Source organism: Ascaphus truei, chromosome 18 (genome assembly GCF_040206685.1).
Source record: "Ascaphus truei isolate aAscTru1 chromosome 18, aAscTru1.hap1, whole genome shotgun sequence".
Taxonomy (NCBI): Eukaryota; Metazoa; Chordata; class Amphibia; order Anura; family Ascaphidae; genus Ascaphus; species Ascaphus truei.
Genome location: NC_134500.1, coordinates 27,557,107 through 27,577,095, shown reverse-complemented (window position 1 = coordinate 27,577,095; position 19,989 = coordinate 27,557,107). Strand labels below are relative to the sequence as shown.

Genomic DNA, 19,989 nt, shown 5'->3' with positions numbered 1-19,989 from the left:
GATAATTACAGAAATTCCATAGTTTTTTCAGGATAAGCTTTTTAATCAAAACCCGTCTTTTCATAAATATCCAATAGGGTTTATATTAACCAATTCTATGTCTTTTAAAAGAAAATGATGTATGAATTAGACAAACAATAAGTAATTAAGAGCCCGGGTACGTGCAAAAGTAACTGAAAGCCTGGTTTTATCAGCTAAATTAAAGGGGATGATTAGAACCAGGTGTTTAAGTAATTAGGGGTGTCATATGGGGTGAGCTTGGGAGTTTTATATAGATAAAACGTCAGAAACTGAGTTTTGTCGTCACCATACAGGCGTGTGGAAACACTTCCGCAATCAAAGGAGATCTCTGAGAACCTCACAACAGCAGTTGATGCACATAAGTCTACAAAGGGTTAAAAAAAAACATTTCTAAGGATTTGGGGCTCCGCCAATCTACTGGCAGACAGATAGTCTGCAAATGGAGACAGTTCAAGGTCACAGTCACTCTACCCAGGAGCGGTCGTCCTACCAAAATCTCTCCAAGAACAAACCGGCAAATCATCCAGGAAATCACAACGTACACCAGAGGAACATCCAAGGATCTGCAGGCCACTCTCGCCTTGGCTAATGTGAGTGTTCAGGACTCAACTATCAGAAAAAGACTGAACAAGAATGGTGTTCATGGAAGGGTAGCCAGGAGGAAACCACTGCTCTCTAAAAACAACATTGCTGTCCTTCTGAAGTTTGCCAAAGAGCACATAGATGATCCACAAGATTTCTGGAACAATGTTCTCTGAACAGGTGAGTTAAAGGTGGTACTTTTTGGCCTCAATAAGAAACGTTATGTTTGGTTTTCGTTAAACACTGCGGTTGAACAGAAGAACCTCATCCCAAACGTTAAACGTGGTGGTGGTGGGAGTGATGGTTTGGGGCTGCTTTGCTGCCTCGGGACCTGGGCGGCGTGCCATCATTGACAACCATGAATTCTGCATTGTATCAGAAGATCCTAGAGGAGAATGTCAGGCCATCCGCCCGTGAGCAGAAGTGGGTCATGCAGCAAGACAGTGATCCTAAACACACAAGCGGGTCTACAAAAGAATGGCCGCAGAGGAAGACATTCTGCGTTTTAGAATGGACTAAACTATGGACTATAGAATAGTCACAGTCCGGACCTAAACCCCATGGGAATGTCATGGCAGGACCTGGCGCGAGCTGTCCATGCAAGCAAGTCCTTAAATGTCAGAGCTGAAGCAGTTCTGTAAGGAGGAATGGGCCAAAATGCCTCAGACCTGCTGTGAGAGACTGACCTGCAGTTACAGGACACGCGCAGCTGAAGTTATTGCTGCTCAAGGGGGCACCACCAGGTACTGAATCTTATGGGGGCGCCACCAGATACTGAATATTATGGGGGCGCCACCAGGTACTGGATCTAACGGGTCACATACTTTGTCACACGCGGATATTAAATGTTTAATTATTTGTGGATAAATAAATGTTGAAAAAGTATCATGTTTTTGTGTTATTTGTTTGATCAGGTTATTTTTATCTATTATTAGGACTTAGATTAATATCTAATTACATTTTAGGTTTGAAATATGTGACAATCCTAATGGGTTCACAAACTTTTTCTCAGCAGTGTATATAATTTGTGCGTAATATTTAAACCTAATAACTGTGCTCCACACTGCGAATAGGAACAAAACTCCCAACAGGAGCGGGGGTGTCACGCAATGAGGGAGCCCCCCAAAAGGTGCGGGGGTGTCACGCAATGAGGGAGCCCCCCCAACAGGAGCGGGGGTGTCACGCAATGATGGAGCCCCCCCAACAGGAGTGGGGGAGTCACGCAATAAGGGAGGCTCCCCCAACAGGAGTGCGGGTGTCCCGCAATAAGGGAGGCCCCGCCCAACAGGAGTGTGGGTGTCACGCAATAAGGGAGGCCCCCCAACAGGAGCGGGGGTGTCACGCAATGAGGGAGGCCCCCCAACAGGAGCTGGGGTGTCACGCAATGAGGGAGGCCCCCCAACAGGAGCGGGGGTTTCACGCAATTAGGGAGACCCCCAACAGGAGCGGGGGTGTCACGCAATGAGGGAGGCCCCCCAACAGGAGCGAGGGTGTCACGAAAAGAGGATCCCACAAGAGGAGTGGGGGTTTCACGCAATGAGGGAGGCCCCCCAACAGGAGCGGGGGTGTCATGCAATGAGGGAGGCCCCCCCAACAGGAGCGTGGGTGTCACGCAATGAGGGAGGCCCCCCAACAGGAGCGTGGGTGTCACGCAATGAGAGAGGCCCAAACGAGAGGTTTAGGCTGCCTTTAATTACTGTTTGACATGAGTGTAAGTGCAGCAGGAACGCCTCCCGTCTCACACACGCAAGCCAAGACTGGTCCCACTGCTCCTTACAGCAACAACAAAGGATGGGGGGAGAGAGAGAAGGGGAGAGAGAGGACACACAGAGAGAGGGGGGAGAGGCTGGATGCCGTGTCACTCTCTGGCGGGGCTGAACAGCAGCCAGGAAGGATCATGTTTGTAATAGGAAGCGGGATTACTTTACTCTTTAGGAAGCCAAGTATAAAACGGAAATAGAAGTTTTATACGCCAAGCCAAATAATTACAGAGGCTCAGAGAGGAGGGGGGGAGGAGAGACACGGAGGGGACAGGGAGGGAATGGGGAGAGAAGGAGGAAGGAGAGACAGGGAAAAGGGAGAGAGGGGAAGGGGGAGAGAGAGGAGGGGGAGAGGGGAGAGAGAGGAGGGGGGAGAGGGAAGGGAGGAGAGGAAGGGGGAGAGGGACGGGGGGAGAGGGACGGGGGAGAGGGAAGGGGGAGAGGAAGGGGGGAGAGAGAGGGGGGAAAGGGAGGGGGAAAGGGAGGGGGGAAAGGGAGGGGGAGACACAGGTAGGGGGGGTGAGAGAGGAGGGGTGAGAGAGGAGGGGGAGAGAAGGAGGGGGGATCGAGAGAATGAGGGGGAGAGAGAGAAGGATTGTGGGAGAGATAGAGGAGGGGAGGGGAAGAGAGAGAAGGAGTGGAGGGAAGAGAGAGAGAGAGAGAGAAGGAGGGGGAGAGAGAGAAGGAGGGGGGAGAGAGAGAAGGAGGGGGGAGAGAGAGAAGGAGGGGGGAGAGAGAGAGAAGGAGGGGGGAGAGAGAGAGAGGAGGGGGGAGAGAGAGAGGAGGGGGGAGAGAGAGAGAAGGAGGGGGGAGAGAGAGAGAGAGAGAGAGAGAGAGAGAGAGAGGAGGGGGAGAGAGAGAAGGAGGGGGGAGAGAGAGAAGGAGGGGGGAGAGAGAGAGACAGAAGGAGGGGGTGAGAGAGGAGGGGGGAGAGAGAGGAGGGGGGAGAGAAGGAGGGGGGAGAGAGAGAAGGAGGGGGGAGAGAGAGGAGGGGGGAGAGAGAGAAAGAGGGGGAGAGAGAGAAAGAGGGGGAGAGACAGGAGGGGGGAGAGACAGAAGGAGGGGGGAGAGAGAGAGGAGGGGGAGAGAGGAGGGGGGAGAGAGAGAAGGAGGGGGAGAGTGAGGGGGGAGAGAGTGAGGGGGGAGAATGAGGGGGGAGAGAGAGAGGATGGGGGAGAGAGCAGGAGGGGGGAGGGAGAGAGGAGGAGGGGGAGGGAGGAGGAGGGGGGAGAGAGAGAGGAGGAGGGGGGAGAGAGAGAGAAGGAGGGGGGAGAGAGGAGGGGGTAGAGAGAGAAGGAGGGAGGAGAGAGTGAGGGGGGAGTTTGTTTACACAGTTTTACTATGAGGTTTTACAGCTGGCAGTGGAGCCAGGCAGCCCGCGCTGGAACTGTTCTGTAACACGCAACATGCGTTGGATAATTACTTAGGGCAGCCACAGCATTAACCCCAGAGGTGCCAGAGCTTGCATCGCCAAGAGGTTCATCACATCCATCCAGTTTCAAAGGTGCGATCCCAGATAGGGGACCTAAGAACATTGTGTAAATAAGGCAGCATTCCAATTGGCTGCCTTTAACTTAACCGTGCTAAAAGCAAAGATCTTGCAGCTTTTACTTTTAAATCACAAATTACATTTCTTCAGGGTCTCTGGATGGGGTAGTGCTTGTCACTTAAGTATTTTCTTTCCCCTTATTCCCCCTGTGCTTATCAGAGAAAATACAGATAAGGGGGGGGGAGAGGGGGCTTTGCCCGAGCAAACTCTTGTTAAAAACACAGAGACGTCAGACACACGGGAGCAGCGCGAGGAAATAAGCCCCCTCCCAAGTCTCAGCTCCCCGTGTTTCCATAATAACATTAATAAGGATTTAATCATACTTATAGGGGCAGATTTGGGGGAAAAGGCGTCAGTCACACAGATGTGACCCCTTAACCCTGTCACTGCCATTAGTACACTTTGCCCCTAGGAGGGACTGACCCCTTAACCCCGTCACTGCCATTAGTACACTTTGCCCCTAGGAGAGACCGTTCCCCCTCAAACGTCATTTAAAAAGCTAGAAATGAATTAAAATCCCTTTCAAAATGGAAAACCCCCAAACCTGCACGCCAACCCTACGCCTTAGGGGCCATGAAATGCCTCATTACCGATCTGCCACTAATGACCGCTAACGGCTCTCGCCGTTTAGAGATTAATCTTCAAAGGGCCTTGTGCAAGATTATGCAGGGCAGGCACAGATGTGAAACACAATCTCCCACTTCAAGGAGCAGGCCTCTCCGGAGACGTTACCCGGAGACGTTACCCGGAGATCATTTTCTTGGTTTCTCTTTTGTTTGTTTTTAACAAACGTAAAACATTTTTGGCCTTGATTTCAAACACGAGTTTCATGCTCGCTGGGAACCAGTCCCGACCCCCAGACTGTCTGACACAGCGGGGGTCGGCTCGGGAAGGGTTAACCCGGCACTTTAGCATTACGCCGGTAATATAGTACACTACCGTGTGCGCGCGCGGCAATTAGAATTGGCTGTGTTAGCCAGACTTTGTATACTAGGGACGCGCGCTCGCGGCCGTCAGCGGTGTCGCGGCAGGCCAGGGAAATTACAATAAAATTGTATTTTCGTGCTGCTGCCGCGCCGCGAACCAATCACAGCGCGGCCTACCGCTGTGATGTCAGAGTCACGCCCCCTAACCGCGCGCGTCACCGCTTGCACCTTAACAACACCGGGCGCACAACTGCGGGCGCACCAGCACCTACTATATAAAAAGCCTTAGTCGGGGTGGAAAGGGGAATTCTTTAGGATATTAATGACCCCCACTATATTTCCAGCCTCCTCCTTGTTAGGACTACTAGTTGGCTTCCTCAAACAAATCTAAACGTGCTATAAAAAAAAAACTGCCTGTGCAAACTCTTGATGAACACAGAGATGTCAGACACAAGGGGGCAGCGCAAGGAAATCAGCCCCCTCCCAAGTCTCAGCTCCCCGTGTTCCTATAATAACTTCAATAAGGCCTTAATCATACTTATAGGGGGTAGATTTGGGTAACAAGGCGTCAGTCACCCAGATGTGACCCCTTAACCCTGTCACTGCCATTAGTACACTTTGCCCCTAGGATGGACTGGCCCCTTAACCGTGTCACTGCCATTAGTACACGTTGCTCCTAGGAGCGACTGACCCCTTAACCCTGTCACTGCCATTAATGCACTTTGCTCCTAGGAGGGACTGGCCCCTTAACCATGTCACTGCCATTACACTTTGCCCCTAGGAGCGACTGACCCCTTAACCCTGTCACTGCCATTAATGCACTTTGCTCCTAGGAGCGACTGACCCCTTAACCCTGTCACTGCCATTAATGCACTTTGCTCCTAGGAGGGACTGGCCCCTTAACCCTGTCACTGCCATTAATGCACTTTGCTCCTAGGAGGGACTGACCCCTTAACCCTGTCACTGCCATTAGTACACTTTGCTTCTAGGAGGGACTGACCCCTTAACCCTGTCACTGCCATTAGTACACTTTGCTCCAAGGAGAGACTGACCCCTTAACCCTGTCACTGCCATTAGTACACTTTGCTCCAAGGAGAGACTGACCCTTTAACCATGTCGCTGCCATTAAAGAACCCTTGTGTTTTTGTGCTCCCTTCCCATGCCCAGTTTCCAGGCTCCCTCTTACCTGTGCAGTATTCCTTCCCAGTCGGCTGCGGTAGCACGATCCTCCTGTACACCGTGGGTTCAGACTCCAGGATGTTCTCATCGTGTCTGTAAGTTGGGGGCCTCTCGCTGGGGGTCCCCCGTGACCTCGCACCACCTCCTCCCCCTCTCCTCTCGTGTGTCTCTATCTCCTCGAAGACAGCCGCCTTGTCGAAAAGCGCCAGGTTGCCCTCGAAGTCGAAGTCCGCGTCGGGAATCTCCTCCAGATCCTCTCCGAAGCACTCGTCGTCCCGAGCCTTCAGCTGCCCATTTTTCGGCCCGTTCTTCTTCGGGGTGGCCTGGCTCGGGTACCGGCTGCTTGAAGACCCTACGTGAGGGAGAGGGAAATAGACCGGTGAGACCCCGACACCCTGGCCCCCTCCCGCATGATGATAATTCTCAGTGCATGGCTTGGTCAACTAGAGGTCCAGTCCATTAAACACAACTGGAGGTCCAGTCCATTAAACACAACTGGAGGTCCAGTCCATTAAACACAACTGGAGGTCCAGTCCATTAAACACAACTGGAGGTCCAGTCCATTAAACACAACTGGAGGTCCAGTCCATTAAACACAACTGGAGGTCCAGTCCATTAAACACAACTGGAGGTCCAGTCCATTAAACACAACTGGAGGTCCAGTCCATTAAACACAACTGGAGGTCCAGTCCATTAAACACAACTGGAGGTCCAGTCCATTAAACACAACTGGAGGTCCAGTCCATTAAACACAACTGGAGGTCCAGTCCATTAAACACAACTGGAGGTCCAGTCCATTAAACACAGCTAGAGACACCAATTGCAATGTATCAGAGGTGCCATTGTCTACTGCAAAAGCCAACCCTCGCCAGGCCATGAGCAGAGACAAAAAGTGAAGGCGTATTTACAGATATACAGATAAAGGTTATCCCGGTACAAGCTGGCCCATCAATGCCCCTATATTCTAAGTAGAGGGATATACATACTACATATCGAAAAAGATGAAGTGGTGGCATTGTCTGAGGAAGGGGCCGTCCCCTGAAACGGTACATTGTTCTCTGCCATTAGCATCAAGTAAACGTTCGCAATTTGTTTGCCATTACTACCTGTGTGCCTCCATCGGTTTCGATAGTATGAAGGCTTCAGGTGATTTGTAGGGACATTGCCTTTCACCTTAGTAATGAACTTTCAGGTGGTAGTGAGCCGTCTGCAGAAGAATGCGGAAGGTGCTACAATCAGAGCAGGATGTGATGTCTCTACGGGAGGACTTGGGGAGACTGGGAGTGGGCAGGTAAATGGCAGAGAAGTGTTAATACCGATATAGCTAAGGCCGCGGCCATAGTGCACGCGACCGCGCACGCGGGATCAAGCACGACAGCATTTTGAACCGACAAAAGATTTCGATTTTTCGCGCGAGGGCCGCGTCACGCCCAATCAGGGCGAACCAGCCTGGTGACGTCACGGCCACGCTTCCCCCGTAGCGCGAAAATCAAAGTCCATGGATCGCCCACGCGACTCCCTGCGCTCTGTCGCACAGCCCTCTATGGGGCTGGTCCCAGTCAGCGTGTGTGCGCGTGCGCGCACAAGCCACGATGCGCGCCCACCTTGGCCAAAAGACAAGATTTATGTCTTTTGGCGCGGCCGAGCATTGGCCACGTCACGGTGGCGGTTCAGCCAATGAGGGCGAACCAGTCGCGTGACGTCATGGCCGCCCCCCACCCCTCTGTCACTAGTTGCCTGATGTCCATCAGGTCTCGCTGAGGCAGGGAATGAGCGCCGCCAGGCACCCCGTCACGCGCACTGGGTCCGTAGCCTAAGGTTAGGCATTTGGGAAGCTGCAAGAAGCGTACAGCTGCATACAGACGGAAGCATAACTAAGTCAATCCGGGAAGGAGAAGGATTAAGGAATGATTGTAGACGGCAGGATTAGCAATAGTGCCCAATGGTTCTGGGCAGTGATTCCCAACAGGGGGTTCAGGAAACCCCAGGGCTCCGTGAGGCGTCTCCAAGGGGTTCGCCAAAACAATCAGTAATGGCGTCTCCCAGGCAGTATAGGGGGGTCCTGATCCCATGTGGGGACTGCGTGCTTAGGAAGTGCCCCAAACTGCACCTTCGCATGAGGGGGATAGCTGTCACTCACCGCATAAGCTCCTCACAAAGCTTTGCATCCACAGCAGCAAGGCATTGTGGGGCGTGACTTTGGAAGCCCCCGCAGTGAGTGACAGCTATACCCCCCATGCTGCCTGCACACACTGAGGGGCAGTTTGGGGGATTATTAAGCGTGTTCCCCCCACGAAGTCAGGACACCATACTGCCTGGGATCGATCACACCGTGTGAGCGACTGTCTGACGAGTCGGCGATAAGATTAGGGGAACGGGGAACAAATATTTTGTAGCAGGGGGAGCAGAGTAATAAGGCTGGGACCCACTGTCCTAGGAGAACACTGCCCCATACAGCAGAACAAAACGCTATGTATCCCTGGCCACAAGAACTAACCATTTTGGTTCCAGAAGTAAAGAAAGATCAACTTGTTCAAAGGCACCGGGAGGCACCACTCCAAAGACCAGCATTTCCCGGTTTCCTGTGCACCCCAGACGGGTCTGCAACTCCTGCAATGCCCCACACAGCACAGAAGGGTCTTTCTTGCAGAACATAAAACACACACACGAGAGAACGTGTCGCTAGGCAGGGGCAAACCCCCCACATAGCCAGCCAACACACAACCCTTTGTAAAGGACAAGTGGCATTGTTTCCTTGAAACAAAATCTAACCATGCTAATAGCAAACACTCCGCTGCTGTCATGTCTCTGGGACATAATGACTTGGTCTGGGTTTCATCACTTTCAAGATCTTGTCAACAGAGGAGTCACTTCTATGACTATTGTTATTGCTTTAAGCCCATCCATGCGTTCATATTAGAACAGTGCAAGTAACTGAGAATTTGCCTGGTTAAACAGGGCCTGTTATATTGAGAGGGGGATTGCAAACTGAATTACCTCAGATTATACCCATGTAGCATATGTTTTACTTACATTAATGTTGTGAGCATTTAAAGCCATGGGTTACTGTAACTTAGAAATGTGGAAACTAACATGATCCTAACCTAGCACACGTAATCCTGCTTTTATATCCTGGAATATATAATTACAGAAGGATGAGTATTATAGAAATATATTCTCACCCAGAATCCCACCCCCTGCCTATGTATGCTGAGGTATATAGCTGGATATATTATAAGAACGTATTCTCACCCAGAATCCCACCCCCTGCCTATGTATGCTGAGGTATATAGCTGGATATATTATAAGAACGTATTCTCACCCAGAATCCCACCCCCTGCCTATGTATGCTGAGGTATATAGCTGGATATATTATAAGAACGTATTCTCACACAGAATCCCACCCCCTGCCTATGTATGCTGAGGTATATAGCTGGATATATTATAAGAACGTATTCTCACACAGAATCCCACCCCCTGTCTATGTATGCTGAGGTATATAGCTGGATATATTATAAGAACGTATTCTCACACAGAATCCCACCCCCTGTCTATGTATGCTGAGGTATATAGCTGGATATATTATAAGAACGTGTTCTCACACAGAATCCCACCCCCTGCCTATGTATGCTGAGGTATATAGCTGGATATATTATAAGAACGTATTCTCACCCAGAATCCCACCCCCTGCCTATGTATGCTGAGGTATATAGCTGGATATATTATAAGAACGTGTTCTCACACAGAATCCCACCCCCTGCCTATGTATGCTGAGGTATATAGCTGGATATATTATAAGAACGTATTCTCACCCAGAATCCCACCCCCTGCCTATGTATGCTGAGCTATATAACTGGATATATTATAAGAACGTATTCTCACCCAGAATCCCACCCCCTGCCTATGTATGCTGAGGTATATAGCTGGATATATTATAAGAACGTATTCTCACACAGAATCCCACCCCCTGTCTATGTATGCTGAGGTATATAGCTGGATATATTATAAGAACGTGTTCTCACACAGAATCCCACCCCCTGCCTATGTATGCTGAGGTATATAGCTGGATATATTATAAGAACGTATTCTCACCCAGAATCCCACCCCCTGCCTATGTATGCTGAGGTATATAGCTGGATATATTATAAGAACGTGTTCTCACACAGAATCCCACCCCCTGCCTATGTATGCTGAGGTATATAGCTGGATATATTATAAGAACGTATTCTCACCCAGAATCCCACCCCCTGCCTATGTATGCTGAGCTATATAACTGGATATATTATAAGAACGTATTCTCACCCAGAATCCCACCCCCTGCCTATGTATGCTGAGGTATATAGCTGGATATATTATAAGAACGTATTCTCACACAGAATCCCACCCCCTGCCTATGTATGCTGAGGTATATAGCTGGATATATTATAAGAACGTATTCTCACACAGAATCCCACCCCCTGCCTATGTATGCTGAGGTATATAGCTGGATATATTATAAGAACGTATTCTCACCCAGAATCCCACCCCCTGCCTATGTATGCTGAGGTATATAGCTGGATATATTATAAGAACGTATTCTCACACAGAATCCCACCCCCTGCCTATGTATGCTGAGGTATATAGCTGGATATATTATAAGAACGTATTCTCACACAGACTCCCACCCCCTGCCTATGTATGCTGAGATATATAGCTGGATATATTATAAGAACATATTCTCACACAGAATCCCACCCCCTGCCTATGTATGCTGAGGTATATAGCTGGATATATTATAAGAACGTATTCTCACACAGAATCCCACCCCCTGCCTATGTATGCTGAGGTATATAGCTGGATATATTATAAGAACATATTCTCACACAGAATCCCACCCCCTGCCTATGTATGCTGAGGTATATAGCTGGATATATTATAAGAACGTATTCTCACCCAGAATCCCACCCCCTGCCTATGTATGCTGAGGTATATAACTGGATATATAAGAACGTATTCTCACCCAGAATCCCACCCCCTGCCTATGTATGCTGAGGTATATAGCTGGATATATTATAAGAACGTATTCTCACCCAGAATCCCACCCCCCTGCCTATGTATGCTGAGGTATATAGCTGGATATATTATAAGAACATATTCTCACACAGAATCCCACCCCCCTGCCTATGTATGCTGAGGTATATAGCTGGATATATTATAAGAACATATTCTCACACAGAATCCCACCCCCTGCCTATGTATGCTGAGGTATATAGCTGGATATATTATAAGAACGTATTCTCACCCAGAATCCCACCCCCTGCCTATGTATGCTGAGGTATATAGCTGGATATATTATAAGAACATATTCTCACACAGAATCCCACCCCCTGCCTATGTATGCTGAGGTATATAGCTGGATATATTATAAGAACGTATTCTCACACAGAATCCCACCCCCTGCATATGTATGCTGAGGTATATAGCTGGATATATTATAAGAACGTATTCTCACACAGAATCCCACCCCCTGCCTATGTATGCTGAGGTATATAGCTGGATATATTATAAGAACGTATTCTCACCCAGAATCCCACCCCCCTGCCTTTGACCAATCAGAGTGGCTGCACCTGCCCCGTTCCTCTGATCGCTCAGTATTCTGCTTATACCAAAAGGACCAATGTAAGAATCAGGAAACAAATATGCCTTCATGCTAATATTTCGTATCAATAATACACATATAAAGCCCACATTAATCTTAATTCCGTTTACTATTCTAAATCCCAGGTGTGCTTGTCTTATTTAGCGCATTTCCTAGTGTTTCTTTCCTTCTATCCCTCTTCCCATCCTGTTTTGTTAAACCTATACTGTAGTCAACATTGAAAAGTTTATCCGGGTAAAAATATTAAAATAGACCATGGATTACATTTAAAGGGGCTTCGACAGATCCGAGGCCATGGGCAAATCATAGTATTAACCTCTAAGTCAGCCAGAGGCAAAAACCAACCACAGGCATATTCCCGGGTTATCAGATGATAGGCACACAGACACCCAGTAAGCTCATTTTCATGCAGTTGGTTGTGACAGATACAATGCAGATCATTCTTCCTGTAATTATACAGGTAAATAAGAATTTTAATCAGTTAGTGTTAGGACCTGCGATATTATGGTCATGCCTTGAAGTGGCTCACCGGCTTATAATGCTTTGGTCAAAAAGTTAAACTAATTTACCCTTTTTCAAGATAAATATATATATATATATTTTTTTTATAGTATCAGATGATAGGTTCTGAATCAATAGGGACGCTCTTCTCTAAAGAAAACCCAGATACTCTTGTGTATACATACGTGTGAATATACGGAGAGCATGACAGTACTGTCCTTTCCGTGTTTCCTAAAGTGTGAAGACCTGTTTACCCTCTCCATCCAATTTTGTTTTCCATATCATATCCCCCACCATCCCATCCTATATTATATTATATTATACATGAAACACAATTTAAAAAAATAAAAAAAAAGGTTAATTTAAATATATATTATTTTTTTAAATCGAAAATAGTGGAAGCAAATATCATTTTAAAACTTTAAAATGGCTCACAGCAATTACTCTGCATATTTAAAAAGGAACTGTATGAATATCTTTATAATGTGATTGTTTGTAATATTACTGCGCTGGTAACATATAATTAGTGTTTTATGCAAATATTTTCCTCAATAAAGAAAATCAGGTCACTCACTAGTACACTTTGCCCCTAGGAGAGACTGACCCCTGAACCCTGTCACTGCCATTAGTACACTTTTCCCCTAAGAGGGACTGATACCTTAACCATGTCACTGCCATTATTAGTACACTTTGCCCCTAGCGGGGACTGACCTCTTAACCATGTAACTGCCATTAGTACACTTTGCCCCTAAGAGGGGCTGACCCCAACAACGGTGCCAACTCACTCAGCAACTCCCGAAGGTAGGTAGATCTGCTTTGGGACAACCATGATTCTTACTGATGCAACAAACATTACAGCAAGTGGTGTCCCCATCAGCTTACATGCCGCCCAGAGGTCACACATACGTTCAATTACCAGAAGACTATTATCGCCACCTCACTTCACCCTATATTTGCTGCTGACCTTTTATATACACCCACTATGCTGGACTGGCGTCCTAGCCGCACAGATTTTGCCCTAACAGAAAGAAGGGGGAGACGTTTTGACGCCCCGTAAGCGTGTCCAGGGCTCCTATAAAGGTCTGGGGCCTGGGAAAGAATTGTGGACTCTTGTGGAGCGGAATTGAAACACTACACAGCGGTGACAAAGTATGAGCAGGAAGAACACGCTCCGAGTCATGAGAAGCTTAAGCGTGTGTGTTCAGCTTACTCAGCATACCAGCGGTACTATCATCTTGGCAGCCAGCCACTTCCCGAGAGGCTCCCGGAGAAAGTTAAACAGTGCGACTGGCAGAGCTCTGTCCCCCCCGCCCCTCTCACTGGGGTGCGTGCAAGGAGCTGGCGGCGTTTCAGCCATGGGAACCGATCCCGGGCTCGCGTGAGGGATCCAGGAGACAGCCCGGCCTGCTCTGACAGCCCCGTGCTGCCAAGTCTGTACTGATCCTTAACAGGAGATCCCAGACTCCAGGCACGCAGGGGTCATCGGGACGGATATATAGTCCTGAGCCTTGACAGAACCCTCTCCCCCGCCCATACACAGATACAGCAATATCCTCCAGCCCCCCCCCCCCGCCCATACACAGATACAGCAATATCCTCCAGCCCCCCCCCCCCCCCCCCGCCCATACACAGATACAGCAATATCATCCAGGCCGTCCCCCCCCCCCCCCCCCCGGTGCTGGCTGTATCTCTAACCCCAGAGCAATCAAGTCACTGCAAACTATTCAGGACACACTCACGCGCACACGCACACGCACACATAGATATAAGGAAATAATTAGCAAGATGGTTTGATCCCGGTTCAAACTTAACACGTAAAAGACGGAGCTCCTCATACTTCCACCCAAGCCTGGCCCTTCTGCCCCCTTCTACCCCTTGGCAGTACTATCATACATCCAATATCACAAGCACACTGCCTAGGGGTCACACTCCTCCCATATTCACAATGTAGCTAAAATCTGACGATCTTTCCTCCGCAATATCACAAAGATTCGCCCTTTCCTCCTTCGCTCTACTGCTAAAACTCGGACTCAGGCCCTCATTCTCTCCCGTCTCAACTACTGTAACCTCCTGCTGTCCGGCCTTCCTGCCTCTCACTTGACTCCCCTACAATCTAACCCAGGAGTGGCCAACTCCAGTCCTCGAGGGCCCCCAACAGGTCAGGATTTCAGACATAAAAGTAACTTTTTGGAAAAGGAGTCCCTGTCCCGAATAGCTTACAGTCTAATTGGTAGGCAGGAAGAACGTAAAGAGCCAGTAGGAAGGTGTTCTGGTAAGTGCGTCTGCAGGGGGCCACGGTCGATGTATGCAGTGTAAAGTATCAGCCACGGAGCTACTCATATGCATCAATAAGGAGATGGGTTTTAAGATGGGTCTTAAAAGGTGGATCTCCCCCTAATCTCACTATACCCTCCTCTGCCCCATCTTACATCTCCCCCTAATATCTCACTATACCCTCCTCTGCCCCATCTTACATCTCACCCTAATATCTCACTATACCCTCCTCTGCCCATCCTTACATCTCACCCTAATATCTCACTATACCCTCCTCTGCCCCACCTTACATCTCACCCTAATATCTCACTATACCCTCCTCTGCCCCTCCTTACATCTCACCCTAATATCTGACTATACCCTCCTCTGCCCCTCCTTACATCTCACCCTAATATCTCACTATACCCTCCTCTGCCCCTCCTTACATCTCACCCTAATATCTCACTATACCCTCCTCTGCCCCATCTTACATCTCACCCTAATATCTCACTATACCCTTCTCTGCCCCATCTTACATCTCACCCTAATATCTCACTATACCCTCCTCTGCCCCATCTTACATCTCACCCTAATATCTCACTATACCCTCCTCTGCCCCATCTTACATCTCACCCTAATATCTCACTATACCCTCCTCTGCCCCTCCTTACATCTCACCCTAATATCTCACTATACCCTCCTCTGCCCCATCTTACATCTCACCCTAATATCTCACTATACCCTCCTCTGCCCCTCCTTACATCTCACCCTAATATCTCACTATACCCTCCTCTGCCCCATCTTACATCTCACCCTAATATCTCACTATACCCTCCTCTGCCCCTCCTTACATCTCACCCTAATATCTCACTATACCCTCCTCTGCCCCTCCTTACATCTCACCCTAATATCTCACTATACCCTCCTCTGCCCCTCCTTACATCTCACCCTAATATCTGACTATACCCTCCTCTGCCCCTCCTTACATCTCACCCTAATATCTCACTATACCCTCCTCTGCCCCGCCTTACATCTCACCCTAATATCTCACTATACCCTCCTCTGCCCCATCTTACATCTCACCCTAATATCTCACTATACCCTCTTCTGTCCCTCCTTACATCTCACCCTAATATCTCACTATACCCTCCTTACATCTCACCCTAATATCTGACTATACCCTCCTCTGCCCCTCCTTACATCTCACCCTATTCTCTCACTATACCCTCCTTACATCTCACCCTAATCTCTCACTATACCCTCCTTACATCTCACCCTAATCTCTCACTATACCCTCCTTACATCTCACCCTAATCTCTCACTATACCCTCTTCTGCCCCTCCGTACATCTCACCCTAATCTCACACCGCCGCTCGGGAAGCCAATAACAGTCTGGCAGAATGGGTAACACCGCGCCCCGTGAATAGACTTGCATCAACCACCAATGACCAACTTCTCATGGGCCTGCAGATCCCTGAGGCGGCAAAGCTTGGACAGAAACCAAAAACCATGCTCACGTCATCCACACCGCATCCAGCAGGATACTCACAGGAGTTGTGTCTGCGGCGAAAGTTTTTCGGCTGGCTGAGGGCCTCCGTGTGCCTGGGCTGGGGAGAGATGCCGGCTGGCTCCGTACCTTTCGCCTCTGCTCCGTGGGAGATGTTCTGAGGGACGCTGGAGTCTGCCGCCAACTTCTGCTTGCCCATGCCGTTGTGGTGGCTTACTGGCAGGTACCCGGCGCCCGCTGTATGGTCAGGAAGCTGGTGGTCGTTGTGCTTCCGGCTGTCAACGGGGATCTCCAGTATCTTTAAGTCTGTGATGTCTCCCGCCCTGAGTGACAAAAACATGTTCAGAGTCCGCTTTCCAGAAGTCACCAACACATATGCGTACAGGCCTAGCAGTCGTCAATGTACTGGCTAACGAGCTACAAGTATACACACAATAAGGTGAAAAGATTTTAGGCGCTCCCTATACAGCCAACGTCAGAGGTGTAGTTAATCAAGTGAAAGTATCTGCGACTTTATATAATACACGGTGATTAGTGAATACACAATAGTGAAAAAAAATGATAAGGTTGTAACTCCCTGCTCTGACCCCCTGGTAGGGACGGTCTTCGGGGGTCAAAAAAAGAATGCACGTTTTCTTCAAATTCCAGGGGGAGCATGGGAGAAATACAACAAAAGAAAGACCAACAGAACCACACTTAGATCTGGTTTTCTTTCGTTGTACTTCTCCCATGCTCCCCCTGGATTTTGAAGAAAACTAACGAGTTACAATATCAGAGATAAAGTGGGGTTCCTCCAGAGCTAGGGATTTCCCGACAAAAATACAATAACGGAGGCAGAGCATGGACCCAAACCGTGAAGCCACCCAAATAATGTTTATTTATACCATGTTTTACCGGAAGTAATACATTAAGAGTTACCGCTCGTTTTCAAGGGATGAACGAAAATCCTTTATGGGGAAAACGCAACACTTTAGTACACATTGCTAGCGGGTCCCTCCGTGTCCCTATCTAAAAGCCCCTGGGATACTCGGAGGGCCGGCACGTTGGATTGGGAAACACTGAGCTAGCAACACAAAGTGGCAGCAACTTACAGGTGAGGAGTTTCCTGTTTAACACATAATGGGACCTACCTATAGTTTCCTGATCTTTTCATAAGGCTGCGGGCACGGTGCAGCGACGCGCGCTCATGCTTGAGCGCTGTAACGTCACCAACTCTCTGAGCAGGAGCGCTAGTCTGTCCTGCAGCAATCTACGAGCGCGAGCGGGTGGGGGAGGGGGCATGGCACATAAGGAAGGGGCGTGTCATTGCCTGGATCGGGGCGTGTCAGTGAAGGAAGTATCGTGACGTCACATTGTCATCCAACTAGTTAACCAGGACAGCACACCACAAAAAGTTTTATTATACCACAGTCACATGCAGAATAATGTGCTTCGCTGTGATTGGATGGCTTAATGCTTAAGTCTGATTGGTTTTGGTGACTGGTGCTGTGTGATTCGTTGTTGCCTTGTCATGTGACCCTTCAGCGCACTTAGGAATCCATTTTGCCTGTCTCCCCAAGTGCAGAGCATTGGAAAGCAGACGCACGCACAGTGTGGCACCTACTACCATGTATTCGATCACGCCAAGCATGCGTCGCTGAACCGTGGCCGCATCCCAAGGGTCCAAATGGACTTGTGCTGCTCATGTAACATCCCCCCCTCTTTGTATTCAGTGCACAACGGAAGATGACCCTAAAAACCCCAAGAAAAGAATATGTTTTTTTTTCAATGCAGGAAAACTAGTGTTTCCACTTAGCAGGAAATTTCCCAGATTTTGAAATCCCAGTCAAGAAAAAATCGGAAAATTTTATGCCAAAGTAGAGACACGGAGGAAAACTGGAGTTCTTTCTATCGGGCGCTGTGACACCATCCTGTCTGTGACAATCTCCCAGTGTGTAGGTCCCTCTGAGTGCCTCTTGCAAATCTTCTGTCTCCCCCAAAATCAGGGAACACTGACCCATAAGGACCTCACCCTTTGCTCCCATCATGCAGCTGAAGTCATAGAATATGTAATGTAAAGAAATCCTGAAAAGAAGTCCAAAGTTGCCATAAGAGTTTCAGACGGTAATAAATTGCTATTTCTTCTTCCGGGGTCTAGATAAGAGTTGGCAGCCAAGAGACGACCATCACTGCAAATTGTCCCAAAGACCAATGGCGGCATTTTCTCAGTAATGAGTTTCTGAAGGGGGCACTGGGCTTGGACATGAGGAAACTCACCTGAAGGTGACCTCTGGCACCAGGCACTTGACGCCATTGTGGAAGGGATGTGTCAGAGAGATGGTTTGATGGAGCTGGTCCACGGCAGACACGCGGCCCTGATACACCCCTAAAGTCTGTCCACAGTTCACAGATACGATGCTCCCCAGCCAATCGGCAGCCATATTGTAATCCGGGAACACCAATGACTGACTGAAATTTAGATGCCACAGTTTAGTAACCAACAGTGACAATGCAATAAGTATTTTACAAAGCGGGGTACATTTAAAAAAAAAAAAAAAAAGAACTCATTAAACCAGCAATCCGGCAACTTATATATATTGTTCCCCAGAATTCAAACCAGAGGGACCTATAGAGTGGACCATTTACTTGTTTAACTCGTGACCTCTGGTTCCAATTACTTACTGGTCAAGTTCCCGGGGTTCTTGCTGGAAGTGTAAAGATGGTCGCCCAATAGGAAGCTGCAGTATTATCCCTTTTATGATGTTGCTGCTTCCTGTTGGTCAGTGGAATCCAAGACATTTGGTGCCCACTTCCCTACATGGCGAGAAAACACTGGCATGTAAACCAGTATGTATCTTGGGAATCAGGGGGTCCCCGGAGGTGGAAATAGTTTGGTTCATCGCTAGAAGACCTCACAGCATGGGGAGCGCGGCATTAAACAGTGAGGTCGACGGAAAGTATCATAGGACCACCAGAAATATCACAACTGACCACACAGGGAGCTTTATGTCCCAGGAGACGCGTACAAATATTAGGATATAAAAGAGGCACAGTGTAGGGACATGTTTAATTAGTAACATCGGGGTGATTGATGCATTTTTCACAACAAGTTCTTCTAAATCATTTTTTGTTTAATGTACAAACAAAAATCATTGATGCAACACACAAATTCACACATACATATACACACACAGTTACAGCAAGTGTGTTATATATATATATATATATATATATATATATATATATACACACACACACGAAGAGAAAAAGATTGTGAACCCCAATGATAATAATGGAAATTCCATAGTTTTTCTATGATAACCTTCTTGAATCAAAATCAGTCTTTTCTTAAATATCCAATAGGGTTTATATTAACCAATTCCATGTCTTTGAAAACAAAATGATGTATGAATTAGACAAACAATGAGTAATTAAGAGTCAGGGTATGTGCAAAAATAAGTGAAAGGCTGGTTTTATCAGCTAAATTAAATGGGATAATTAGAATCAGGTGTTTAAATAATGAGGTCGTTGATCAGGTGTGAGTTTGGGAGGCCCCACCCTATATAAAAGGTCAGAAACTTTGTGAGTTTGATTTTCACCATACAGGTGTGTGTAAACACTTCAGGATCAAAATCACACATGGATATAGAAAGTTGAATAATTTGTGGATAAATAAATGTTGAAAAAGTATCATGTGTTTTTGTCATTTGTCTGATTCGGTTATCTTTCTCTATTATTAGGACATAGATTAAGATCTAATAACATTTTAGGTTGAAAATATGTGAAAATCCTAAGGGGTTCGCAAACTTATTCTCGCCACTGTACACACACTATACATCACATAGGACAACCATCACAGGGTTGTACGAACTGAATAAATATGGCATCGTGCAGGTAAGTTCAATGAAAAAAGAGGGTCTATTGAAGTCCTCAAAACACAACGTTTCGGTACCTTTTGTCAGTGCAAAAGTGATTTGTCCAGCACACCGTCTCATGGAACTTACCTGCAAGGTGCTGTACTTCATTTAGTGCAACCCTGAGACGGTTGTCCTATGTGATTTATAGTAGTAAGAAACACTTGTGAACCCCTTATG

At 47.9% G+C, this 19,989-nt stretch overlaps 1 protein-coding gene and 1 long non-coding RNA gene across 6 annotated transcripts in view; one reads left to right on the top strand and one right to left on the bottom strand.

The window, feature by feature from the left end:
* Positions 1-19,989, bottom strand: part of EDC3 (enhancer of mRNA decapping 3) — a 46,799-nt gene that overhangs the window by 26,080 nt on the left and 730 nt on the right. For 2 of the 5 annotated variants that reach the window (XM_075575949.1, XM_075575951.1), the window contains exons 2-5: positions 18,173-18,364; positions 15,959-16,239; positions 6,025-6,369; positions 3,787-3,888 (exon numbers count right to left, since the gene is read on the bottom strand). In XM_075575949.1, coding sequence (XP_075432064.1) covers positions 3,787-3,888; positions 6,025-6,369; positions 15,959-16,239; positions 18,173-18,336 — 892 coding nt within the window. In that variant the 5' untranslated portion in view covers positions 18,337-18,364. Of the gene's footprint in view, positions 1-3,786; positions 3,889-6,024; positions 6,370-15,958; positions 16,240-18,172; positions 18,365-18,577; positions 18,710-19,989 lie in introns of all 5 variants that reach the window. The other 3 variants (XM_075575950.1, XM_075575952.1, XM_075575953.1) reach the window with 3 other exon arrangements.
* LOC142469075 (uncharacterized) lies at positions 13,911-19,556 on the top strand. The gene is made up of 3 exons (XR_012788954.1): positions 13,911-14,428; positions 15,880-16,355; positions 18,054-19,556. It is a non-coding gene; the product is annotated as an uncharacterized LOC142469075 (long non-coding RNA).